At 39.3% G+C, this 20,783-nt stretch overlaps 2 protein-coding genes and 1 long non-coding RNA gene across 5 annotated transcripts; 2 read left to right on the plus strand and 1 right to left on the minus strand.

Moving 5' to 3' along the window:
* The first annotated feature begins 1,561 nt into the window (after nt 1-1,561).
* On the plus strand, nt 1,562-8,644 carry LOC148836991 (extracellular calcium-sensing receptor-like). Its single transcript, XM_088914227.1, has 8 exons — nt 1,562-1,673; nt 2,875-3,049; nt 3,445-3,736; nt 4,389-4,750; nt 4,943-5,219; nt 5,445-5,672; nt 7,252-7,375; nt 7,740-8,644. The coding sequence occupies exons 1-8, from the start codon at nt 1,562-1,564 to the stop codon at nt 8,642-8,644; spliced, it is 2,475 nt and encodes an 824-aa protein (XP_088770353.1).
* Nucleotides 8,645-10,709: 2,065 nt separating this feature from the next.
* LOC148836992 (uncharacterized) lies at nt 10,710-20,020 on the minus strand. Of its 3 annotated transcripts, none has more exons than XR_016090971.1 (4): nt 19,959-20,017; nt 15,622-15,696; nt 14,994-15,078; nt 10,710-10,964 (listed from the first exon to the last, which is right to left on the minus strand). It is a non-coding gene; the product is annotated as an uncharacterized LOC148836992 (long non-coding RNA). The 3 variants fall into 3 exon arrangements; XR_016090970.1 differs by having other exon boundaries at nt 14,967-15,078; XR_016090972.1 differs by lacking the exon at nt 15,622-15,696 and having other exon boundaries at nt 14,967-15,078; nt 19,959-20,020.
* Nucleotides 12,545-17,272, plus strand: LOC148836993 (extracellular calcium-sensing receptor-like). The gene is made up of 6 exons (XM_088913756.1): nt 12,545-12,759; nt 13,173-13,464; nt 13,831-14,646; nt 14,955-15,182; nt 15,368-15,491; nt 16,362-17,272. Exons 1-6 carry the CDS (start codon nt 12,545-12,547, stop codon nt 17,270-17,272), a joined length of 2,586 nt encoding a protein of 861 aa, XP_088769882.1.
* Nucleotides 20,021-20,783: the final 763 nt, after the last annotated feature.

The following is a 20,783-nucleotide window of genomic DNA, read 5'->3' on the forward strand; positions in this document are numbered from 1 at the left end:
CCACTGAAAAATACACCCTGTATACAATATTCTGAGCATAAGTACATGTATTCCAGAGTATCATGATTGAGAAATACCTTCTATGCACAGCCTCTAACTTGAACAGTGCAGCTCTTAGCAGTTGGTAAGGTTAGTGTGAATGCACTGTTGAACATTTAGCTCATGTTTAAATATAAGATTTAATTAATTAAGGGAGAATAATTGGGATGTTGCCATTTTTGTGTTGACTTTTGAAAGACTTTCTCCTGCAGTCAGCTCTGTGGGCTTCATAGCAGCAGATAGTACATATCACACACTTAGGAAGCTACATTAGTGGGGAATGCAAAACTATATTTAATACCCTGAATTAAAATATCACATTCACATACATTTTTTTCTGCTATTAAGTCAGTAATGTTGGAACAATACAAAATGTCTAAAAGTTTTCCAAATCAACTCTTACATACGTTTCAGTTTGTTGGGATAGAAAATTTTGTTTATCCTTTTTTAATTCTTCCTAGTATTCCATTTTCATTGCAAATATATTTAGGATGGACACCACACATGAAGGATCTGCCTATTGTTAATGTATCATTTTAGCTAATACACAGAGCTCCAACTGTATCATCTCCTGAACAGCTCAAAGCTACGCGCAAAAGTACTCTATTGTGACATCTCTATCTGGTACCCAGGTAAGAAAATCTTGTCCTCAAGTTTTGGTTTCCTCCAGACTTGAGAGGCACTTTTTAGTTTTCACCTGATTAAGACCTGGAAACAAATAATCAGATTTCTTATCTACTTAATAGTTTAATTACAGTCTGTAATTACATAAAAATACATAAAAACAGATTAATGTTAAAAAAATGAAAACATAAACTCCTAAAATAGATAAAATATAGTATTCTGTATGTTATTTACCTGACAGTATTTTGTTTCTAAATACTCAAACCACTATAATACTGATTTGTCAAAAGATTATCCCAATAGAGATGACTGAATCTGAAACATTTCTTGAAGTAACATAATAATAATAACATCACTTTATTAACCCTTTACAATTTCTTGCATTAGGAATTATCTTTTTGCATATCCCAGCTTGCTCTCCAGACACAGACACACAGATAGGGAGAGAGCCTGTGGTCAGAGTGCAGGGTCTGCCATTGTATGTGTACAGCGCACCTGGAGCAGTTGGGGTTAAGGGCCTTGCTCAGGAGCCCAACAGAGTAGGATTCCTCTGCCGGCTGCAGGATTTGAACCAGCAACCTTCCAGCCACGGGCGCAGATCCTTAGCCACAGAGCCACCGCTCCTCCCCACATCTGTAAGATGTAAATGATTTGTATAGATGAAAACAACTATTAAAAGATCATCATATACCTGAAATGTTTATTTAAAACTCTTTTAAATAAGAAGCTTTCTGTCAGACTCTAGATTGCTAAAAATATATTTTTCTATTTAGAGTCTGCAGTTGTGCATCTTGTTAGTGTGAGTATAATTGTTTTGAGTGTAACAGTTAGCTCAGGGACCTGTGCTCTTTAATTGCTTTGTGTCATTGACTTGAGAGGTGAGGCAGCCTGGGAGCTCATGGAGAGGAGAGAAACTGAACGGAGAGGCTGTGATGAAGCAGCGAAGAGCTGTGGTGCTCTGACTCCAGGAGAGCACAGTCCTCAGGGGCTTCAGTCCTCCACACCCAGCTGTGAGCTACAGGAGCAGCAGGAGAGGAGCCAGGAGTGAGACCTCCTGCAGCTGGCTGCCACCTTCAGGCAGCTGTGGAGAGAGAATGAGGGCCGATGAGCTCTGGAATCCCACTGCAGGGAACAGGTCAGTGAGGAAGCAGGTCCTGGTAGTGCTGTGCTCACCAGCTTGCCTGCTGCAGAGCCAGGAGGAAACACTGCCTCTTAACTGAGGGTCCCCACTCTGTTACTCAGGACACCCCTTCTTTACTGTGCCTCTTAACTGAGGGTCCCCACCCTGTTACTCAGGACACCCCTTCTTTACTGTGCCTCTTAACTGAGGGTCCCCACCCTGTTACTCCACCCCTTCTTTACTGTGCCTCTTAACTGAGGGTCCCCACTGTTACTCAGGACACCCCTTCTTTACTGTGCCTCTTAACTGAGGGTCCCCACCCTGTTACTCAGGACACCCCTTCTTTACTGTGCCTCTTAACTGAGGGTCCCCACTCTGTTACCCAGGACACCCCTTCTTTACTGTGCCTCTTAACTGAGGGCCCCCACTCTGTTACTCAGGACACCCCTTCTTTACTGTGTGAACTTGTCGGTGTTACAGCTGTTCTAGATCTCCACTAGGGGCCCCTTCATTTCAAATATATCCAGTGCAATGCAAATAATAGGTTTTCAGCTTCACATTTTTCATGGTTCTTTGTTTTATAAACTGAGAATCAAATATGTGGCTGACTTTTACACTGAACTGAAATGTTTACATATTTTCTTTTAGTAAGATTCTCTTATTTCATGAATATTTATACTGTAATGATTGTGCTTTCACTTTAAATAGTTTTTTCTCACTAAATTAGATTTGGCTGATTTGAATATGATATTAAAATGCTTTTACATAACCTATTTTGCTCAAGTCTTCCGTGATGTTTGTCTAGGTGTTCAAAATCAGTTTTGATTTTATTAAACAAAAAAGGTTCACTGAAGCACCAAATTAGATTATCTATAATACACAGCTGTGGGTTTCCTGGTACACAATAGAAACACTATTTTGTGGGCTAAAGTTCCCAGCCACTAAACGGTTACAGTGATGTCATTTACATGCGTCCCCAGAGAATCACACATTGTCTATATAGCGGTGCTTTTGATTAGTGGAACAAGGCAGGATCATTAGTTTTGAAACAATGCAGTTTGGTCTGTATGTTTTTGTATCTTTGGGCTTAGTTGGGCTAGCAGACACTGATGTCGTGCGCACATGCAGGCTCAGAGAAGAATTTGACTTGTATGGGCTGTATAAAGAAGGGGATATCATTTTGGGTGGGATATTTGAAATCCACTTTATAACAGTGTATCCTGAACTGTCTTTTACTGCTAAGCCTGAGCCACTGAGCTGTGAGCGGTGAGTGACCATATTGTGCTGCTCCTTGATAGAATGTCTGGGACACAGTTTCCTGAAACAGTAAAATATTTTCTATATCATGAGGTAAGGTATAATCCACATATGAGCAGGATTTGGATTACACACTTAATAGATAGTGTAAAAGTGAATTTAAAAATGTTTTTATTTCTTGTGGTAAGAAAATGAGCAGTAACTGCAGAAAGTTATTATTATTTACTTGCAGTTATTTATGTCATAATTTATCTTGACAGGAAACTCATTCTTGCTTCAGACTTGTATGCATATTTCCAAGTGAATATATTATATTTAAAAAAAGTGTTTTGTAGACAGCATGGCACATGAAGACAGGTCAAATTCTACTGTTTTATTTTGCTGCTTAGCGTGGCTTTTGTCAGCTTTGATTTTGCAGGATTTCAGTGGGCACAGACGATGGCTTTTGCTATTGAGGAAATAAACAGAGACCCTGCTCTTCTCCCTAACATCACACTGGGATACAGGCTGTATGACAACTGTGTGAAGCTGGCAGTGGCTTTTCGAGCAGCAACAGCTCTGATCAGCGGAGAGGATGATTCTGTCACTGACTACAGCTGTACAGGGACTCCCCCTGTCTTAGCCATTGTTGGGGATCCTGGTTCTACACATTCTATTGCCATGTCAAGAATGCTGGGCCTCTTTGGGGTTCCAATGGTATGGGGTAAAACAATAATCAGATTAGTAGTCCTCAGGAACTTTTATTTGTAAATCAATGGAAAGTTTTAGATTTGGTCATAAAACTGGTTTAAAAATATAATGCACTGCATTTGCTGTGGGGGGCACAGTCGTCAGCAGGCTGGGACGCTGGGTTTAATCTGTAATTCCATGTGCTATCCATGTGGAGTTTGTATGTTATCCCTGTGTTCACTTGGGTTCCCTCTGGGTGCTCTGGTGTCCTCCCACAGTCCAAAGACTAGCTGATACTGTAGATGAATTGTCTTCTGGTAAAACTGTCCCTGGCATGTGCGTGTACGTTTGTGTCAATTGTGTGCCCTGTGATGGACTGGCATCCTGTAAAGGGTGTAACCTGCCTTGTGTTGGTTACTAGCAAAATCAGACTCAGCCTCCCCTGGTTAAAATGGCTAGAATATAAATTTGTTTATTGTTTTCATAACTGTATTGTCATTTATTTTTCTGACAGACTCTAAAATCTGTTTAGTATGCAATGACATGTTATTGAAACAGATTTAAATGTGTATTTCATAAAAAATCATGAACAGATTTTTTATTCCAATTTTAAAACTAAAAGCTAACGTATTTCTTGTTTTTCATTTCCTGAATTATATTTCTGTTCTTTCATTTGCAGGTCAGTTATTATGCCACCTGCTCTTGCCTAAGCAACAGAAAGGAGTTCCCCTCTTTCTTCAGGACTATTCCCAGTGATACGTTCCAGGTCAAAGCCATGGTTCAAATCATCAGGCATTATGGGTGGACTTGGATTGGTGTTATTGTGAGCAATGATGACTATGGGCTGTATGCTTTGAAAACCTTTACTGAGGAGGTTAATAGATTTGGCTGCATAGCTTTCTCTGAAATCCTCCCTCGTAACAATGACAAGTCTGAAATTCTTAAGATCATCATGACCATCAAACAGTCAACGGCCAAAGTTATTGTTGTGTTTTCAACAGAAGCTTATCTAATTCCATTGGCAGAAGAAATTGTTCGGCAAGAAATCAGAGGCAGACAGTGGATTGCTAGTGAAGCCTGGACTGCCTCCCCTGTGTTCCATACTAAGGAGTTACTGCCTTATTTAGGTGGGACTATAGGAATTGCAGTTCGTAGAGGAGAAGTCCCAGGGCTGGAACAATTTCTCCTTCAAATTTACCCTGTGTTTGACTCCAGGAACAATTTAATCAAACTGTTCTGGGAAAAGATATTTGATTGCAAATTTCATAATGAAATAAAGAATCGGAATTTGTCAAACTTGGAAGACAACAAAATCTGCACAGGTTCAGAAGATATTGAAAAAACCAAAACTGCTTACAGTGATGTTTCAGAACTACGGGTTTCCTACAACGTGTATAAAGCAGTGTACGCCTTGGCACACTCCCTGCACAATCTGATGTCCTGTGAGCCTGGAAAAGGGCCCTTTCAGAATAACTCCTGTGCAGAAATTGCAACTGTGCAGCCCTGGCAGGTGAAAGATATACTGAAAAAATCATTCAGATTTGTCAAATTCTGAACAAACTTGTCAAAAAATTAACTTGCTTGTTGTATTCCTTTGTTATTAGCTGCAATAATGTTTTAAATACATTCATTCTATTTCTAGTATGAGGTTTCTATTGTTAATATTGTAGAAACCCATTTTGTCTTTTTGCTTAATCATTTAATAATTTGTATCTGCCTTTTTTCCCCCTCCCAGCTGCTGCACTACCTGGAGAGAGTGAACTTCATGACTCACTATGGAGACAGGGTGTCCTTCGATGAGAACGGAGATGCTCTTGCAATCTATGATGTGATGAACTGGCAGAGGGCCGATGACGGGGCTGTGAAAACAGTAACAATCGGTCTGTTTGATGAATCAGCTCCTGCTGGACAAGAGCTCACTCTGAATGAAGACAAAATCTTCTGGAACTTTGAATCTAACAGTGTAGGTCAATCCATATCAGTATTGACTATTTCAGATTTATTCTAAAATATCCATGTTAATTGGCCAAAAAGTGATTTAAGTGTTATGATCTTCAGCTTTAGTTTACTTTGTTTTGTATTTTTGGTCTGATTCATTTTCCTTGCATATTAAGTATGCTGTTTTTCAATTCCTAGTGATTTCAATTTTCTGCCAGTTTCTAGGTATTATTTTTTCCTGGAACTTTTTTTTCATCTCAAGGTGAATTTTTACTGAACATATTTCGCTTGACTGGAGTTAAATGTGTGGCTCAAGCTCTGAAGGTGCAACACCGAGGGGAGAGTGGGATTAGCATCAGACAGATTTCACAGATTTCTCCTGCAGGTTTGTGGAGGGATGTGCCTCCCCTCTGTGCTCCAATTGATGCCGAACCTTCATCTCGGCGCAAATATATCTTAGAAAGTAGAATTCTAAAGATTAAAGGTTGAGAATAGAACTTATTTCTAATCCTGTAAGGAATTGTGCTTACAATATGGTGTCTTAGCCCCTTAATAATAATAATAATAATAATTGCTTACACTTATATAGTGCTTTTCTGGACACTCCACTCCCCTCCACCACCACCAATGTGCAGCATCCACCTGCTGCATCCACACATCAGCTATTGGTGGGGAGGAGAGCAGAGTAATGTAGCCAATTCATAGAGAGGGATTATTAGGAGGCCATGATTGGTAAGGGCCAATGGGAAATTTGGCCAGGAAACCGCGGTTACACCCCTACTCTTTTCGAGAAGCGCCCTGGGATTTTTTAATGACCACAGAGAGTGAGGGCCTCGGTTTTACGTCTCATTCCAAGGACGGCACCTGTTTTACAGTATAGTGTCCCCCTCACTATACTGGGGAATTAGGACCCACATGGACCACAGGGTGAGCGCCCACTGCTGGCCCCACTAACACCTCTTCCAGCAGCAACCAAGTTTTTCCCAGGAGGTCTCCCATCCAGGTACTGGCCAGGCTCACATCTGCTTAGCTTCAGTGGGTTGCCAGTTGTGAGTTGCAGGGTGATATGGCTGCTGGCTTGAGCTGTTGCTTTGTTCAAAGATGAGGCCTGATGGTGGGCCACTCAGAGGAGACTTTTCATTCTCTCTTGTATGAAGTCATATTGTTTGTGGCAGAGAAATGAGAAACACGCACTGTATTTGGCAATTCCAAAATCGGGTGGGTATAACAAAAAAACAAAAAGCAATTCTATACTGGAAACAAAACATGGGTAAATCGTTGTGTTCAGACTAAAATGTGCTGTTTTTCATATAGTGCTTTTCTTGCTCACTGTATTACATATCATTGTCTCTTGTTATATATATATAAACATGCATAAATGTGCAAACCTTTAAAATGGATTAATCATCAGTCAACACAGATACTTTTTTTTGCCAAGATCTGTAAACTATGGCCAATTGGACTGAACTTTAATATTTGCTGATAATTCATTTATACATACAGATATTGAACTTTGAATCATTTTTAAAAAATCATGCATGCTGTTATCCAATACAAACATATGATATTGTTCACAATGAACATACTGCTTTATCCTTCTCTAGCCCCCCAGGTCTGTGTGCAGTGAAAGCTGTCAGCCTGGCACCAGGAAGGCAACCAGGAAAGGGGAGCCCCTCTGCTGTTTCGACTGTGTGCCTTGTGCAGAGGGAGAGATCAGCAACCACACAGGTTGGAAGCACTATTAATTTAAACCAATACTTATCTGTGTTCTGTGCTAGAAGTTCAAAGGAGTAGTATTTGCTTCAAACACTAAATGTAATTGTGTATGAGCTCAACATCCCAGGAGTGTGTGTATTAAACAAGAAAATACTCTCGCATGTGCATTTTGAAACATTAATAATATTAAGCCAATGTATTAATTATGCAAAATTTCACTGAATATGTTGCCTTTACAGCAACAATTCTATTTTTAAAGGTTTTCGCTTATTAATATCTTCAAAATAATGTAAGATCTGTGTCAAGTTTTCAATTCCCTTACTGTATATATGATTCCTGTGTTCAATACTGGCGCGGCTGCTTCTCTTTCTTACAGATTCTTTCGAGTGTTTCAGATGTCCTCCAGATTCCTGGTCAAACCCAACCAGAGAGCAGTGTGTGTTGAAGGAAATCGAGTTCCTTTCATTTCATGAGATTTTGGGGATTTCCTTGACAACAATCTCAGTATGTGGAGCATGTATTTCAGCTGCAGTTTTAGCTGTGTTCATTTACTACAGGAACACCCCAGTTGTAAGAGCCAACAATTCTGAACTGAGCTTCCTGCTGCTGCTTTCTCTAATACTCTGCTTCCTCTGCTCATTGCTGTTTATTGGTCAGCCACTACACCTCACCTGTATGCTGAGACATGTTGTGTTTGGAATCAGTTTTGTCTTGTGCATATCTTGCATTCTTGTGAAAACCATTGTTGTCATCATGGCCTTCAGAGCCACACTGCCAGACAATAATGTCATGAAGTGGTTTGGTGCTGCTCAGCAGAGAGGCACTGTTTTTGTCTTTACTGTCATCCAGGCTCTGATCTGTATCATATGGCTGAGTACAGCATCCCCTGTGCCTTTTAAAAACACACAGTATCAAAACTCAAAAATCATTTTTGAGTGTTACATTGGCTCAATAACTGGATTTAGTTTCCTGCTGGGGTACATAGGCTTGCTAGCCAGTGTCTGCTTTCTGCTGGCTTTCCTTGCAAGGAACCTGCCTGATAACTTCAATGAAGCCAAGTTCATCACTTTCAGCATGCTCATCTTCTGTTCAGTTTGGATCGCTTTCATACCAGCTTATGTCAGCTCTCCTGGGAAATACTCGGACGCTGTGGAGATTTTTGCCATCTTGGCTTCAAGCTTCGGTCTCCTCATTGCGATATTTGCACCAAAATGTTACATCATTCTGCTTCATCCAGAGAAAAATACCAAGAAAGCCCTTATGGGCAGAGCAGCTACTTAGAACTGAAGGAAGTTTTTATATTTGCAGAGTTCAGGTAAATTTACCTGTTTTACAAGTGCTGGTAGAATTTTTCATTCCATTCTGAGAAGTGAATTGAGCAAGAGAACCACCTTACCTTGATCTAATATTGTTAGTATGCTAACTGATATTTGCATCCTCAAACCAACATCGACTTACAAAATTGCATTTGCAGCCTCTGCTGAAATTGTTTGACTCTGTTCTATTGACAGTTATGGACACTCTGGTAACCACTGCCAAACCCTTGCAGAATGGACTGAACAAAACTGTTTTTTGTAGTTTATTGTTTTGTAAAAAAAAAACCTGAAAACATCAAAGACTGTGTCTGTCCCATCACAAAAGTGCTTTATAATGGTGTACGTATTAACAAGGTGGACATACTGTATGTGTGTATACTATGTCTTTTACAATGTGCATGAAAATAAAGTTTTCAGAAATCCCATATGTTTAAAATTGTTCCTACTGTATGGATCTCTGCCCCTCCCCGTGACCCAAAACTGGATGAACTGGTTAGATAAAGCCCAAGCTATAGATTGTTGGCATTACAAAAATATATAACATCTGAGCAATGTGGAGCAATTACTTTAAATCTGAGACACATACTCGTGGTGAACCATGACAGAGGGCTTCACACTACTGAGGTATGAGGTATTGCTGGCATCAGGATAAATGGTTAAAACTGTATGAAGCCTTGGAGCCAAGTCATTAATATTAGAACTGTATCTCACAAGATATAAATTTGTAAATAAATATCACAACCATTATGCCTGTCTAGCCTTTTAGTTAGTTGTTAGCTTATTGTTTGAAGGGTGTCATTCATCTGTTTCTTAAATAAAACCAAAGTTTTGGCTTCAACAACATGGCTGGGTATATTGTTGCAAAAGCTTGTTGAAGCCCTTTGGGCAAAGTGCCTCCTATTCTTGCTTTTAAATGCACTCCCCCATAATTTCCACTTGTCTCCTCCTAAAATATTTTGTAAAATTTACTGCATGCAATGTCATTATTAATACTGAATTTAGATTCCAGATTTCCAACAATTTATTTTGAGGAATATACCCATCTTTGTTAATGTGGTCTGTGATTTACACATTTAAAGTAACTGCAAAGTGGTTTATGATAAGTATAAAAAGGAAACTTTAATATGGATAAAACATAGTGATTCTGCTTGGCTACTGATCTTATTTGCTTTTTAAAGTCTCATCACTAAAATGACATTTCTTGACAAAAGGCATTTAAAAATTGAAGACTACACATTAAACCTGTGTTGCAAAAGAACAAACATTAAATGAAAATGATCACTTAAGTAAAATTAATTATATATATAATAAAAGTAATTATTTAAAAACCCTTTAAATAAGTAGAAAAAATAGCTTGATCTTATTTAAACTTATTTCAAGTTTCATCACAAAGTTTGTTTTCTGATTAAATTCTTTTCTCTAGCAAAAATAACCAAAACAAAAACCTGAATCCTATTGTTAAAATCTTTCATAGAAACTTTTCCTCCAACTATACAACAGGCTGAATTCATTCCCAACCTCTAAAGAATAATAGTTTAATTCCTTCTCACTTCTCTCTCACACTCTCTTCAACAATCACTTCTTTTCCAAGAGCCAACCCCCCTCTGCTAATTCTGGGTTATACCAGCTGTCTCTGGTACAGGTGTATTCAAGCGAGGTCCATCAATCTCAGTTTCACCGAGTGACCACGCCTAATTCTAATTCTAATAAGAAGCCTCCCAGGGACACCTCACCTGAACACACCTCACAGAAGCCCTCTCACAGACTCACTATAAAGTGATCTTTCTGTCTAGGGCTTGCAGCTGCATCTCTAATTACACTGATATTGTCACTGCCTTAACTATTTTGAATGAAGCGTTAGCTCAGAGACTTGTGACCTTACGGAGTGAAGACAACTATGCATACATTAAAATATCAGGTTTATTGAAAAGTTTTTAAAATAGAAACTTTTTATGAGACTCACTGCAATATTTTTCTGTTTTGCAGTTGCGCAGCTTGTTAGTGTGAGTATAATTGTTTTGAGTGTAACAGTTAGCTCAGGGACCTGTGCTCTTTAATTGCTGCGTGTCATTGACTTGAGAGGTGAGGCAGCCCGGGAGCTCATGGAGAGGAGAGAAACTGAACGGAGAGGCTGTGATGAAGCAGCGATGAGCTGTGGTGCTCTGACTCCAGGAGAGCACAGTCCTCAGGGGCTTCAGTCCTCCACGCCCAGCTGTGAGCTACAGGAGCAGCAGGAGAGGAGCCAGGAGTGAGACCTCCTGCAGCTGGCTGCCACCTTCAGGCAGCTGTGGAGACAGAATGAGGGCCGATGAGCTCTGGAATCCCACTGCAGGGAACAGGCCAGTGAGGAAGCAGGTCCTGGAAGTGCTGTGCTCACCAGCTTGCCTGCTGCAGAGCCAGGAGGAAACACTGCCTCTTAACTGAGGGTCCCCACTATGTTACTCAGGACACCCCTTCTTTACTGTGCCTCTTAACTGAGGGTCCCCACTGTTACTCAGGACACCCCTTCTTTACTGTGCCTCTTAACTAAGGATCCCCACTCTGTTACTCAGGACACCCCTTCTTTACTGTGCCTCTTAACTGAGGGTCCCCACTGTTACTCAGGACACCCCTTCTTTACTGTGCCTCTTAACTGAGGATCCCCACTCTGTTACCCAGGACACCCCTTCTTTACTGTGCCTCTTAACTGAGGGTCCCCACTGTTACTCAGAACACCCCTTCTTTACTGTGCCTCTTAACTGAGGGTCCCCACTCTGTTACTCAGGACACCCCTTCTTTACTGTGCCTCTTAACTGAGGGTCCCCACTGTTACTCAGGACACCCATTCTTTACTGTGCCTCTTAACTGAGGGTCCCCACTCTGTTACTCAGGACACCCCTTCTTTACTGTGCCTCTTAACTGAGGGTCCCCACTGTTACTCAGGACACCCCTTCTTTACTGTGCCTCTTAACTGAGGGTCCCCACTCTGCTACTCAGGACACCCCTTCTTTACTGTGCCTCTTAACTGAGGGTCCCCACTGTTACTCTGGACACCCCTTCTTTACTGTGCCTCTTAACTGAGGGTCCCCACTCTGTTACTCAGGACACCCCTTCTTTACTGTGTGAACTTGTCTGTGTTACAGCTGTTCCTGATCTCCACTAGGGGCCCCTTCCTTTCTTCTCTTTGCATTCAAAAACCCACTTTTTACCATTTGAGTTTTGTTTCCATACAAACTAAATCTTGTCCTCTATGTCCTATAAACTGAAAAGCTAGCTTTTAGCTAATAAGTAATATATGTTAAAGTTATTATAGCAAATTATTGTACCCCTCACTATACAATTTATACACTGATTTGCATTTGACAGAAATGGAAAACTTTTTTTATATCATGTAATTTGTTTATTTCTTTAATTGACTTTTTTCCCCACAGATGTTTTGAATTTAAAATAAAAACCTAATTTTGAAATAGTTTGCAGTTATTTGAAAAGCCTAAATTATATATGCCAGCAGTTTCAATTAAATATAGTACTTTATTCAATTATCTCTGTATTTTAAATGGTAAAATACAAACTACAAGAAGTTTAATGAAAAAAGCATTAACAACACTCAAGCTACTGGGCAAGAGAGAATGTAGCTGACAATTTTGTGGTTTGTTTTACAAACTGTTTCATACAGTAATAGAGAGTGCTGTCCTACTAAATTTTCACTGTGGCCAATGTGCTGTTGGGTACACAAAACAACTGGTGGCGTATTGTGTTTTCCTTTAGATGCACAGTTCTGAAACAGGGATATGATGTCATATGAGTTTCCCCAGAGAGTCAGACATTGTCTATATAGCCATGATTTTGGTCATCGTAACAAGGCACATTTTTTTGTTCTGAAACAATGCAGTTCAGTCTGTTTGTTGTTGTATCTTTGGGATTAGCTGGGCTAACAGACACTGATGCCGTGCACACATGCAGACTCAGAGAAGTATTTGACTTGTATGGGCTGTATAAAGAAGGGGATATCATTTTGGGTGGGATATTTGAAAGCCACTTTAAAACAGTGTATCCTGAACTGTCTTTTACTGCTAAGCCTGAGCCACTGAGCTGTGAGCGGTGAGTGAATATATTGTACTGCTTCTTAATGACAAATCAGGGAGAAAGTACAACTGAATGAAATAATGCATTGCCTAGGCTTTTTATAACACAGATAAATTATATTATCTTCTTTTGAGAGAATTTAGCTAATATAAGTCATGGTATTATCATGCTATTAGTGATAGTCATGCTATTTTAAACATAAACCTAACAACAGTTCCAATACATATGGAGCAATTAATCTGATTGATCACATAACTATAATATTTCATTCGGCATTATTGTTTCCAAGTATTTTTTATTTAGAGACCACATTTATGTTTTTTATTTCAAAGTAAAATCTTAATTATACAAAGATCTTGTAGATACTTCAAGACCATGAAAGCAGAAAATGTGCATAGTTTTATTTCAGTAATTGCGTCTGTTACCAGTTTTGATATTGCAGGATTTCAGTATGCACAGACCATGGCTTTTGCCATTGAGGAAATAAACAGAGACCCTGCTCTCCTCCCTAACATCACACTGGGATACAGGCTGTATAGCAATTGTCAGAATTTAGAGATGGCTCATCGGGCAGCAACAGCTCTGATCAGCGGAGAGGATGATTCTGTCACTGACTACAGCTGTACAGGGACACCCTCTGTCTTAGCCATTGTTGGGGATCCTGCATCAACACATTCTATCGCCATATCAAGAACACTGGGCCTCTTCCGGATTCCAATGGTACAGTAAAGCAAAGATCAGGATAGTAGTTCTGGTTACCCTATGAAATATTACTCAGTACTAATACAGTATGTTCCTACTTATGTGCTAATTTGCATGTATCAATATGTATTTGTTTACTATGAAATAGTTTCATTTCAGTTCACTGTTCTTATTATACTTGTTCATACTATAACTGTAACATTTTATTTGTTTTAATTTTTTATTTGTACTGCTACAACTAAATCTTGTACTTCATGTACTTTAGTTAGTACAGGATGATGCTGAAATCGCAATAGATCCATCTGTATGTCACAATTCATGAACTTTGTATCTGAAATTGATTAAAACTCTTCTTAAACAATACTTTTGTTCCTTCATTTGCAGGTCAGTTATTATGCCACCTGCTCATGTCTAAGCAACAGAAAGGAGTTTCCCTCTTTCTTCAGGACTATTCCCAGTGATACGTTCCAGGTCAAAGCCATGGTTCAGATATTCAGGCATTATGGGTGGACTTGGATTGGTGTAATTGTGAGCAATGATGACTATGGGCTGTATGCTTTGAAGATCTTTACAGAGGAGGTTAATAGATTTGGCTGCATAGCTTTCACAGAAATTCTTCCTCTCATCAACAACAAGGCTGAGATTCTTAAGATTGTGAAAACCATCAGAGAGTCAACGGCCAAAGTTATTGCTGTGTTTCCAACAGGAGCCTATATGATTCCTTTGGCTGAAGAAATTGTTCAGCAAAAAATCAGAGGCAGGCAGTGGATTGCTAGTGAAGCCTGGACTGCCTCCCCTGTCTTCCATACTAAGGAGTTACTGCCTTATTTAGGTGGGACTATAGGAATTGCGATACGCAGAGGAGAAGTCCCAGGGCTGGAAAAATATCTCCTTCAGATTCGCCCTGTGTTTGACTCCAGGAACAATTTAATCAAACTGTTATGGGAAACAATGTTTGATTGCAAATTCCAAGAGAAGGGAAGCAATCACAATTTTTCAAAAATTTGCACAGGTTCAGAAGACATTGAAAAAACCAAAACTGCTTACAGTGATGTTTCAGAAATGAGGGGATCCTACAACGTGTATAAAGCAGTGTACGCCTTGGCACACTCCCTGCACAATCTGATGTCCTGTGAGCCTGGAAAAGGGCCCTTTCAGAATAACTCCTGTGCAGACATCACAACTGTGCAGCCCTGGCAGGTGAGATACTGTATGATATATTCTAACAGACAATTGTGAAAAACAGCAAGAAAAGGTATGTTTGGGATGTGTCTTAATTACTTACAATCAAACAATCAAATACATACAAACATAAATATAATATATGCCAGTCTAACATATATTAATGTTTTTTTAATTAGTTGCATTACAAATTTTTTAATTGCGAAAAATTAGCTCATTACCAGTGAGGACAATTTTTAATCAGGTAAGTGCTACAGAAACCCACTGAAATATTTTGTGATTAACTCATTCATTTAATAACAAAATAATTTGTTTATTTCTTCCAGCTGCTGCAGTACCTGGCAAGAGTGAACTTTACTACTCACTATGGAGACAGGGTGTCCTTCGATGAGAATGGAGATGCTCTTGCAATCTATGATGTGATGAACTGGCAGAGGGCCGATGACGGGTCTGTGAAAATAGTAACAGTTGGTCTGTATGATGAATCAGCTCCTGCTGGACAACAGCTCACTCTGAATGAAGACAAAATCTTCTGGAACTTTGAATCTAATAGTGTAAGTCAATCAGTGTGATTATTTTTGTACTCACACAATTCAATTAATCAATTATGTTTTGTCAGTGCGTTGACTTAATTGTTCAAATGTGGATCTCATTCTTTGTCTCTCTTGAAATATCTTGTTACATGGGAAAATGTGCGAATCTTAAAAAGATGGATGATGCAAACATTGTTCTTTCCCAGCCTCCCAGGTCTGTGTGCAGTGAAAGCTGTCAGCCTGGCACCAGGAAGGCAACCAGGAAAGGGGAGCCTCTCTGCTGTTTCGACTGTGTGCCTTGTGCAGAGGGAGAGATCAGCAACCACACAGGTGGGAAAATGGTATTAATTTAACAAACTAATATTTAAATATGAACTGAAGTTTATATTCTATGCTGCTAGAGAGAAGAAATATTAATTTTATCAAACACCAAGTTGCAGTATGTTTGAGATACACATACCATAACTATTGTTGATTTGTGGACAGTTCCAAGTATAGAAAATTCCTTCTTGTCCGTCTTCACATCCCAGAAAAACTGCAGATTGAGTGGAAATATTCACACTATTTAAAATAGTGTTTTCTTATCTATTAATAATGTAAAATATTTCAGATTTGATCTACTTTTGTTACTTTGTAGTTTTTTCTTTGCTCAGATCTTAAAAGACAGGCTCCTATATCTCAGAGTTATGAGCTGAATCCGAATGTGGTCTTTTTTTAGAATATAGTGTGTAGACACAGAAAGAGCTTTTACTGAAATGTTTTGGCCTTTTTCTCTGCCTTTTCCTGAACTGTGCTCCTGGGATCTTGATAGTACTGTCAGTCATTTTTAATTGTTGTTTTCTTTACTGTATATCTATCATGGGAGCACTCTGGCACAGCAGCCATAAAATAAAATACCAATAAATGAATTAAGGCTTGCAGATCAACAGGCTTCTTTTTACCCATCACTGTGTCTACTGGTTTTCTCTGAACAGATATACAGTATTCTCTTTGTAAACACTATATATAGATACTCTTTCTATAGGTAGTGTAAATATGGGATATATGTAACATAAATCAAAATGTTTATGAATTTAAAAATGATAGCAAACATTTTTCCATAGCCTAACTGAACCATTTATTCACACTTTATTTTGCATTACGTTCATACTATATAATCTCTGTATTTAATAATGAGATAACTGGATCTTTTTCTTACAGATTCAATTGAATGTTTCAAATGCCCCCCAGAATATTGGTCAAACCCAAGCAGAGATCAGTGTGTTCTGAAGAAAGTCGAGTTCCTTTCATACGAAGAGACTTTGGGAATCTCTTTGACAACAGTCTCAGTATTTGGGGCATTTTTTTCAACTGCGGTTTTAGCTGTGTTCATTTACTACAGGAACACCCCAATAGTAAAAGCCAACAATTCTGAACTGAGCTTCCTGCTGCTGCTTTCTCTAATACTCTGCTTCCTCTGCTCATTGCTGTTTATTGGTCAGCCACTACACCTCACCTGTATGCTGAGACATGTTGTGTTTGGAATCAGTTTTGTCTTGTGCATATCTTGCATTCTTGTGAAAACCATTGTTGTCATCATGGCCTTCAGAGCCACACTGCCAGACAATAATGTCATGAAGTGGTTTGGTGCTGCACAGCAGAGAGGCACTGTTTTTGTCTTTACTGTCATCCAGGCTATGATCTGTATCATATGGCTGAGTACAGCACCACCTGTGCCTTTTAAAAACACACAGTATCAAAACTCAAAAATCATTTTTGAGTGTAACATTGGATCAGTAACTGGGTTTATTTGTCTGCTGGGATACATAGGCTTGCTAGCCAGTGTCTGCTTTCTGCTGGCTTTCCTTGCAAGGAACCTGCCTGATAACTTCAATGAAGCCAAGTTCATCACTTTCAGCATGCTCATCTTCTGTGCAGTTTGGATCGCTTTCATACCAACGTATGTCAGCTCTCCTGGGAAATACTCAGATACTGTGGAGATTTTTGCCATTTTAGCTTCAAGCTTTGGTCTCCTCATTGCGATATTTGCACCAAAGTGCTACATTATTGTGCTTCGTCCCGAGAAAAATACCAAGAAAACCCTTATGGGGAGAGCAGCTACTAAGAAGTGAATGCAATTTTCTGTGCTGCTGAGCTCAGCATAAATCATTTCCAGATCTGAGATCAGCCGTTTTGGTTTGTCATTCTTTGCTCTGTAAAGTGAGTATTTAAAAGCAGTAGAGATACATTTCTTAAACACACCTTTTTAGTTTACTGACCAATCTATTTCTTATTCTGAAACTTTACCTCATATCAACACCAGCCAAACAATTTGATCTTGAGCATGAAATGGCATTTGTTCTTGTTGTGTTGACAGTTCTGAAATCAATAGTCTGCAATGCCAGTCTCAAGGTATAGACTGAAGAAGAGGGAAGTTTTGCTTTTTTTATTGTATTTAAAAAGAACAAAGAATTGAAGGCAAATGTCTATGAAGGTTTATTGAACATGAAATCATTATATTTATGTGTATATTTTTAGAAAAATAAATCAAAAACATTTTGGAAAATGATTAATGTTTTTAGCATCATTTGGGTTCATTGAACATTCATGACTATGATAAACTTAACTGACTTTGTGTAGTGCTTAAGCACTATATAAGCTCCTTACTAAGGAAACTGACTGGACAAAGTTGTTGAGGTGCCTAACTTGTTGAATGTCAAGTGTAATTACAAAACTAAATGTTATTAAACATAACAGAAAGAATCCAGTATAAGTTTCTTATCTAAAGAATAATGAATTTGTCCCATTGGTGAAAAGGAAGCAAAACTCTCTGCATACTGTACATTCCCCTTCTGGGATTTTCACAGCCAGAAATCTCTGATCTTACAAAGATGATGCAGCCAAACTCAGTCCATCAATGGGAGAGCACAAGTCTTAACAGCCTGAGCGGTCTTGCAGAACTGCACTTCCAGTGCTTGATCTCACTCTGACTACATAACGCTACTTTGATCAGGCCCTGGGACTCATTCTGACATGATTACCTTTCAGCAGGAAGATGCACGTTCTCATGCAACTTGTGGAACATGGCTTTAGCAATAGATTGTGCCCTGAGAATGCGACAGTTATGCAGTGGGTGCCCTACTTCCCAGACTAAGCCTCACTGATCTTAGGGATAATTTGGGATGACAAATGATATGTAGGGATCAGAGAGTAGTGATCAGGCACAACTGTAAAAGTGGCATAGGACAGAAACTGATGTAATCCTCAGTGCAAAGCCCGGACCACAGAGGCACAGCCAACATTGCTTCCAACAGTGGTGAGGCATGCTTCTAGACTATCACAGTAAATCCCCTGTTGATCCACCTTGTTGGTGACAATGGTTAATAACATAAGTTAATTTACCTTTGTCATATCTGTTCAATAAAACCAGTGCTCTTCATTTTACTGATACTTTGTTAATTTCTCACACTTTTAACTGATGGGTAGCTGTTGTTGCTCAGTGGATTTTATCAAGTTATATGCCTGCCTGCCTTGTAAAAGAGTACATGTTTATATAGTGTGATATAAATATAATCATAATATAGATTGCAGCCTAAATAAAGGGGTCATTTTCTAAAACATTATTTCAGTGCTTTGTATGAATTTCTGAAATGTATTGTTTCTGCACAATGCTTGTAAACTTTGTTGTGTTCTCAAACATACTGAGGAGTACAGTAATGAAGTACAGGACACACTCACATGACAGAGTGCTGTTATTACCGACTGCGAGCATGCTTTGGTGTGCATTATTCTTTGCATGTGCACCAGATTAATTTGCTCCCAAGTTAATCATTTTCTCACAATGCCATTGTTTTAAAATATGATCACTTTATTGGCCATCTACAATTTCTTGAAATTGTATATGGCCAATAAAGCCATAGTCTTATCACATACCCCAACTGGCTCTCCACGAGACACACAGACAGGGAGAGAAGCTGGGGGTCAGAGCGCAGGGTCAGTCATTTAGACAGCACCCCTGGAGCAGTTGGGGTTAAGGGCCTTGCTCAGGGGCCCAACGGAGTAGGATTCCTCTGCCGGCCACGGGATATGAACCAGCAACCTTCCAGCCACAGGCGCAGATCCTTAGCCACAGAGCCACCACATCGCCCATTAATAGGCCATCTCACTTCATAAGCACCTCCTGTGTGAATAATGTGTCTTTTCCACATGAATCAACCAGCAATCAGTACGATAACACCAGTGTCAGGTGTTCAGAATAAGTGTGGTTTATCACAACCGGAACCACTATGCAAATCACCAAACCTCAGCTGTTAATCTTACAGCCAAGGGAAAGGAGCAAGGAGGATACAAACTTGTAAAGGTCAGATATTACATAACATCTTTTGAAAATTGGGCTTTTAAATACTGATTGGCAGAACTGCCGGCGGTTCCTGGCGCACACAGTCTCGTGTTGTCTGATATCTTGTAAATCAAATTATGTTAACAGAACAGAAAAAAAAAATCACCAATATAAAGCTTTTTAAGAGAAGCATCATCACAAACCGATGATTCAGCAAAAATCTCACACAGCACATTTCATAACTTTTAACCAGCAAAACGTAAAAAAAAAATTTCACGACAAGCCTTACATCAAACGACACAAGACAACGGGAGCTTTGCAGAACCGTTTTTCAAACCAAAATACAGCAAAGCTATCGATTTCAAAAACAGTTTTTATCACAAGACACACTTCAGAAAACTCCCAAAGTCCGTCGATAATTCATCAATAACCCAGCAAAAGCAAAATCTCGCCAAATACATAAAATCTCATGGTCCTACCGTGTACGACGCGGGTACCGAACCCAAACATACCCACACACGACTAAACTTACTCATCTCCAGGCTGGGAGGAAACTGAAAGCTCTTGGCTATCGGAGCTATTTTTTTTAAACTGACCGCCGTGAAAAATTGGGTCTGATTGGTTTAAATTGCTGTCTTTCATTGTGCTCTCAACCATTCACAGCGCTGGTGGAAAGGACTTCCTCTGAGAAGCTCTGGCTAGGTTGTAGCTGTGGGTTATTGATATAGCCGGTGATTGCCAATCAGATTCATATCAGCGTTGATCAGTTCAGCCCTGGAAGCTGATTTAGGTATTTCTTCACTGCCTAACACAGCAACAAAGATAATAGCAGTGCTAAGAGGCTTTCCATAGTAATTGCAACAGCTTTTACACCTTTTTATTTTATTAAATATTTTTAATAACTTTTCTTGGTATGTGAGCAGTATCATTCCAGAGCCTGTTTTCACAAATATTTCTGTATTTGTTTTATATTTGTTCCGTTTTTTATACAAGATAGTGGACACATGGGGCGTGGCCTACAACCTTTTTCAGCTGTGAGACAGAGACACAACTTGAAAAACTGATCTTTGAAAACAGAAAGACATACAGTACATGGGAAGTTATAATATCCACACTATGGATAGGCTGGACCTTCTAAAAGACAGTGCTTCCAGAAAAAAAAATATCTAAGCTCTTTTAGTTCTTTATCCTTGTTGTTATTCAGAGCCTTAAATCTCTGAAGTTCTGCCCTCTTGCACCAGTTGGCTAATGAATTAGGTTTGAAATGTCAAGTCTTGAAGGAATAGAGTTGCCCACCAACCCAC

This window comes from Atractosteus spatula, chromosome 4, assembly GCF_055471065.1.
Source record: "Atractosteus spatula isolate fAtrSpa1 chromosome 4, fAtrSpa1.hap1, whole genome shotgun sequence".
NCBI lineage: Eukaryota > Metazoa > Chordata > Actinopteri > Semionotiformes > Lepisosteidae > Atractosteus > Atractosteus spatula.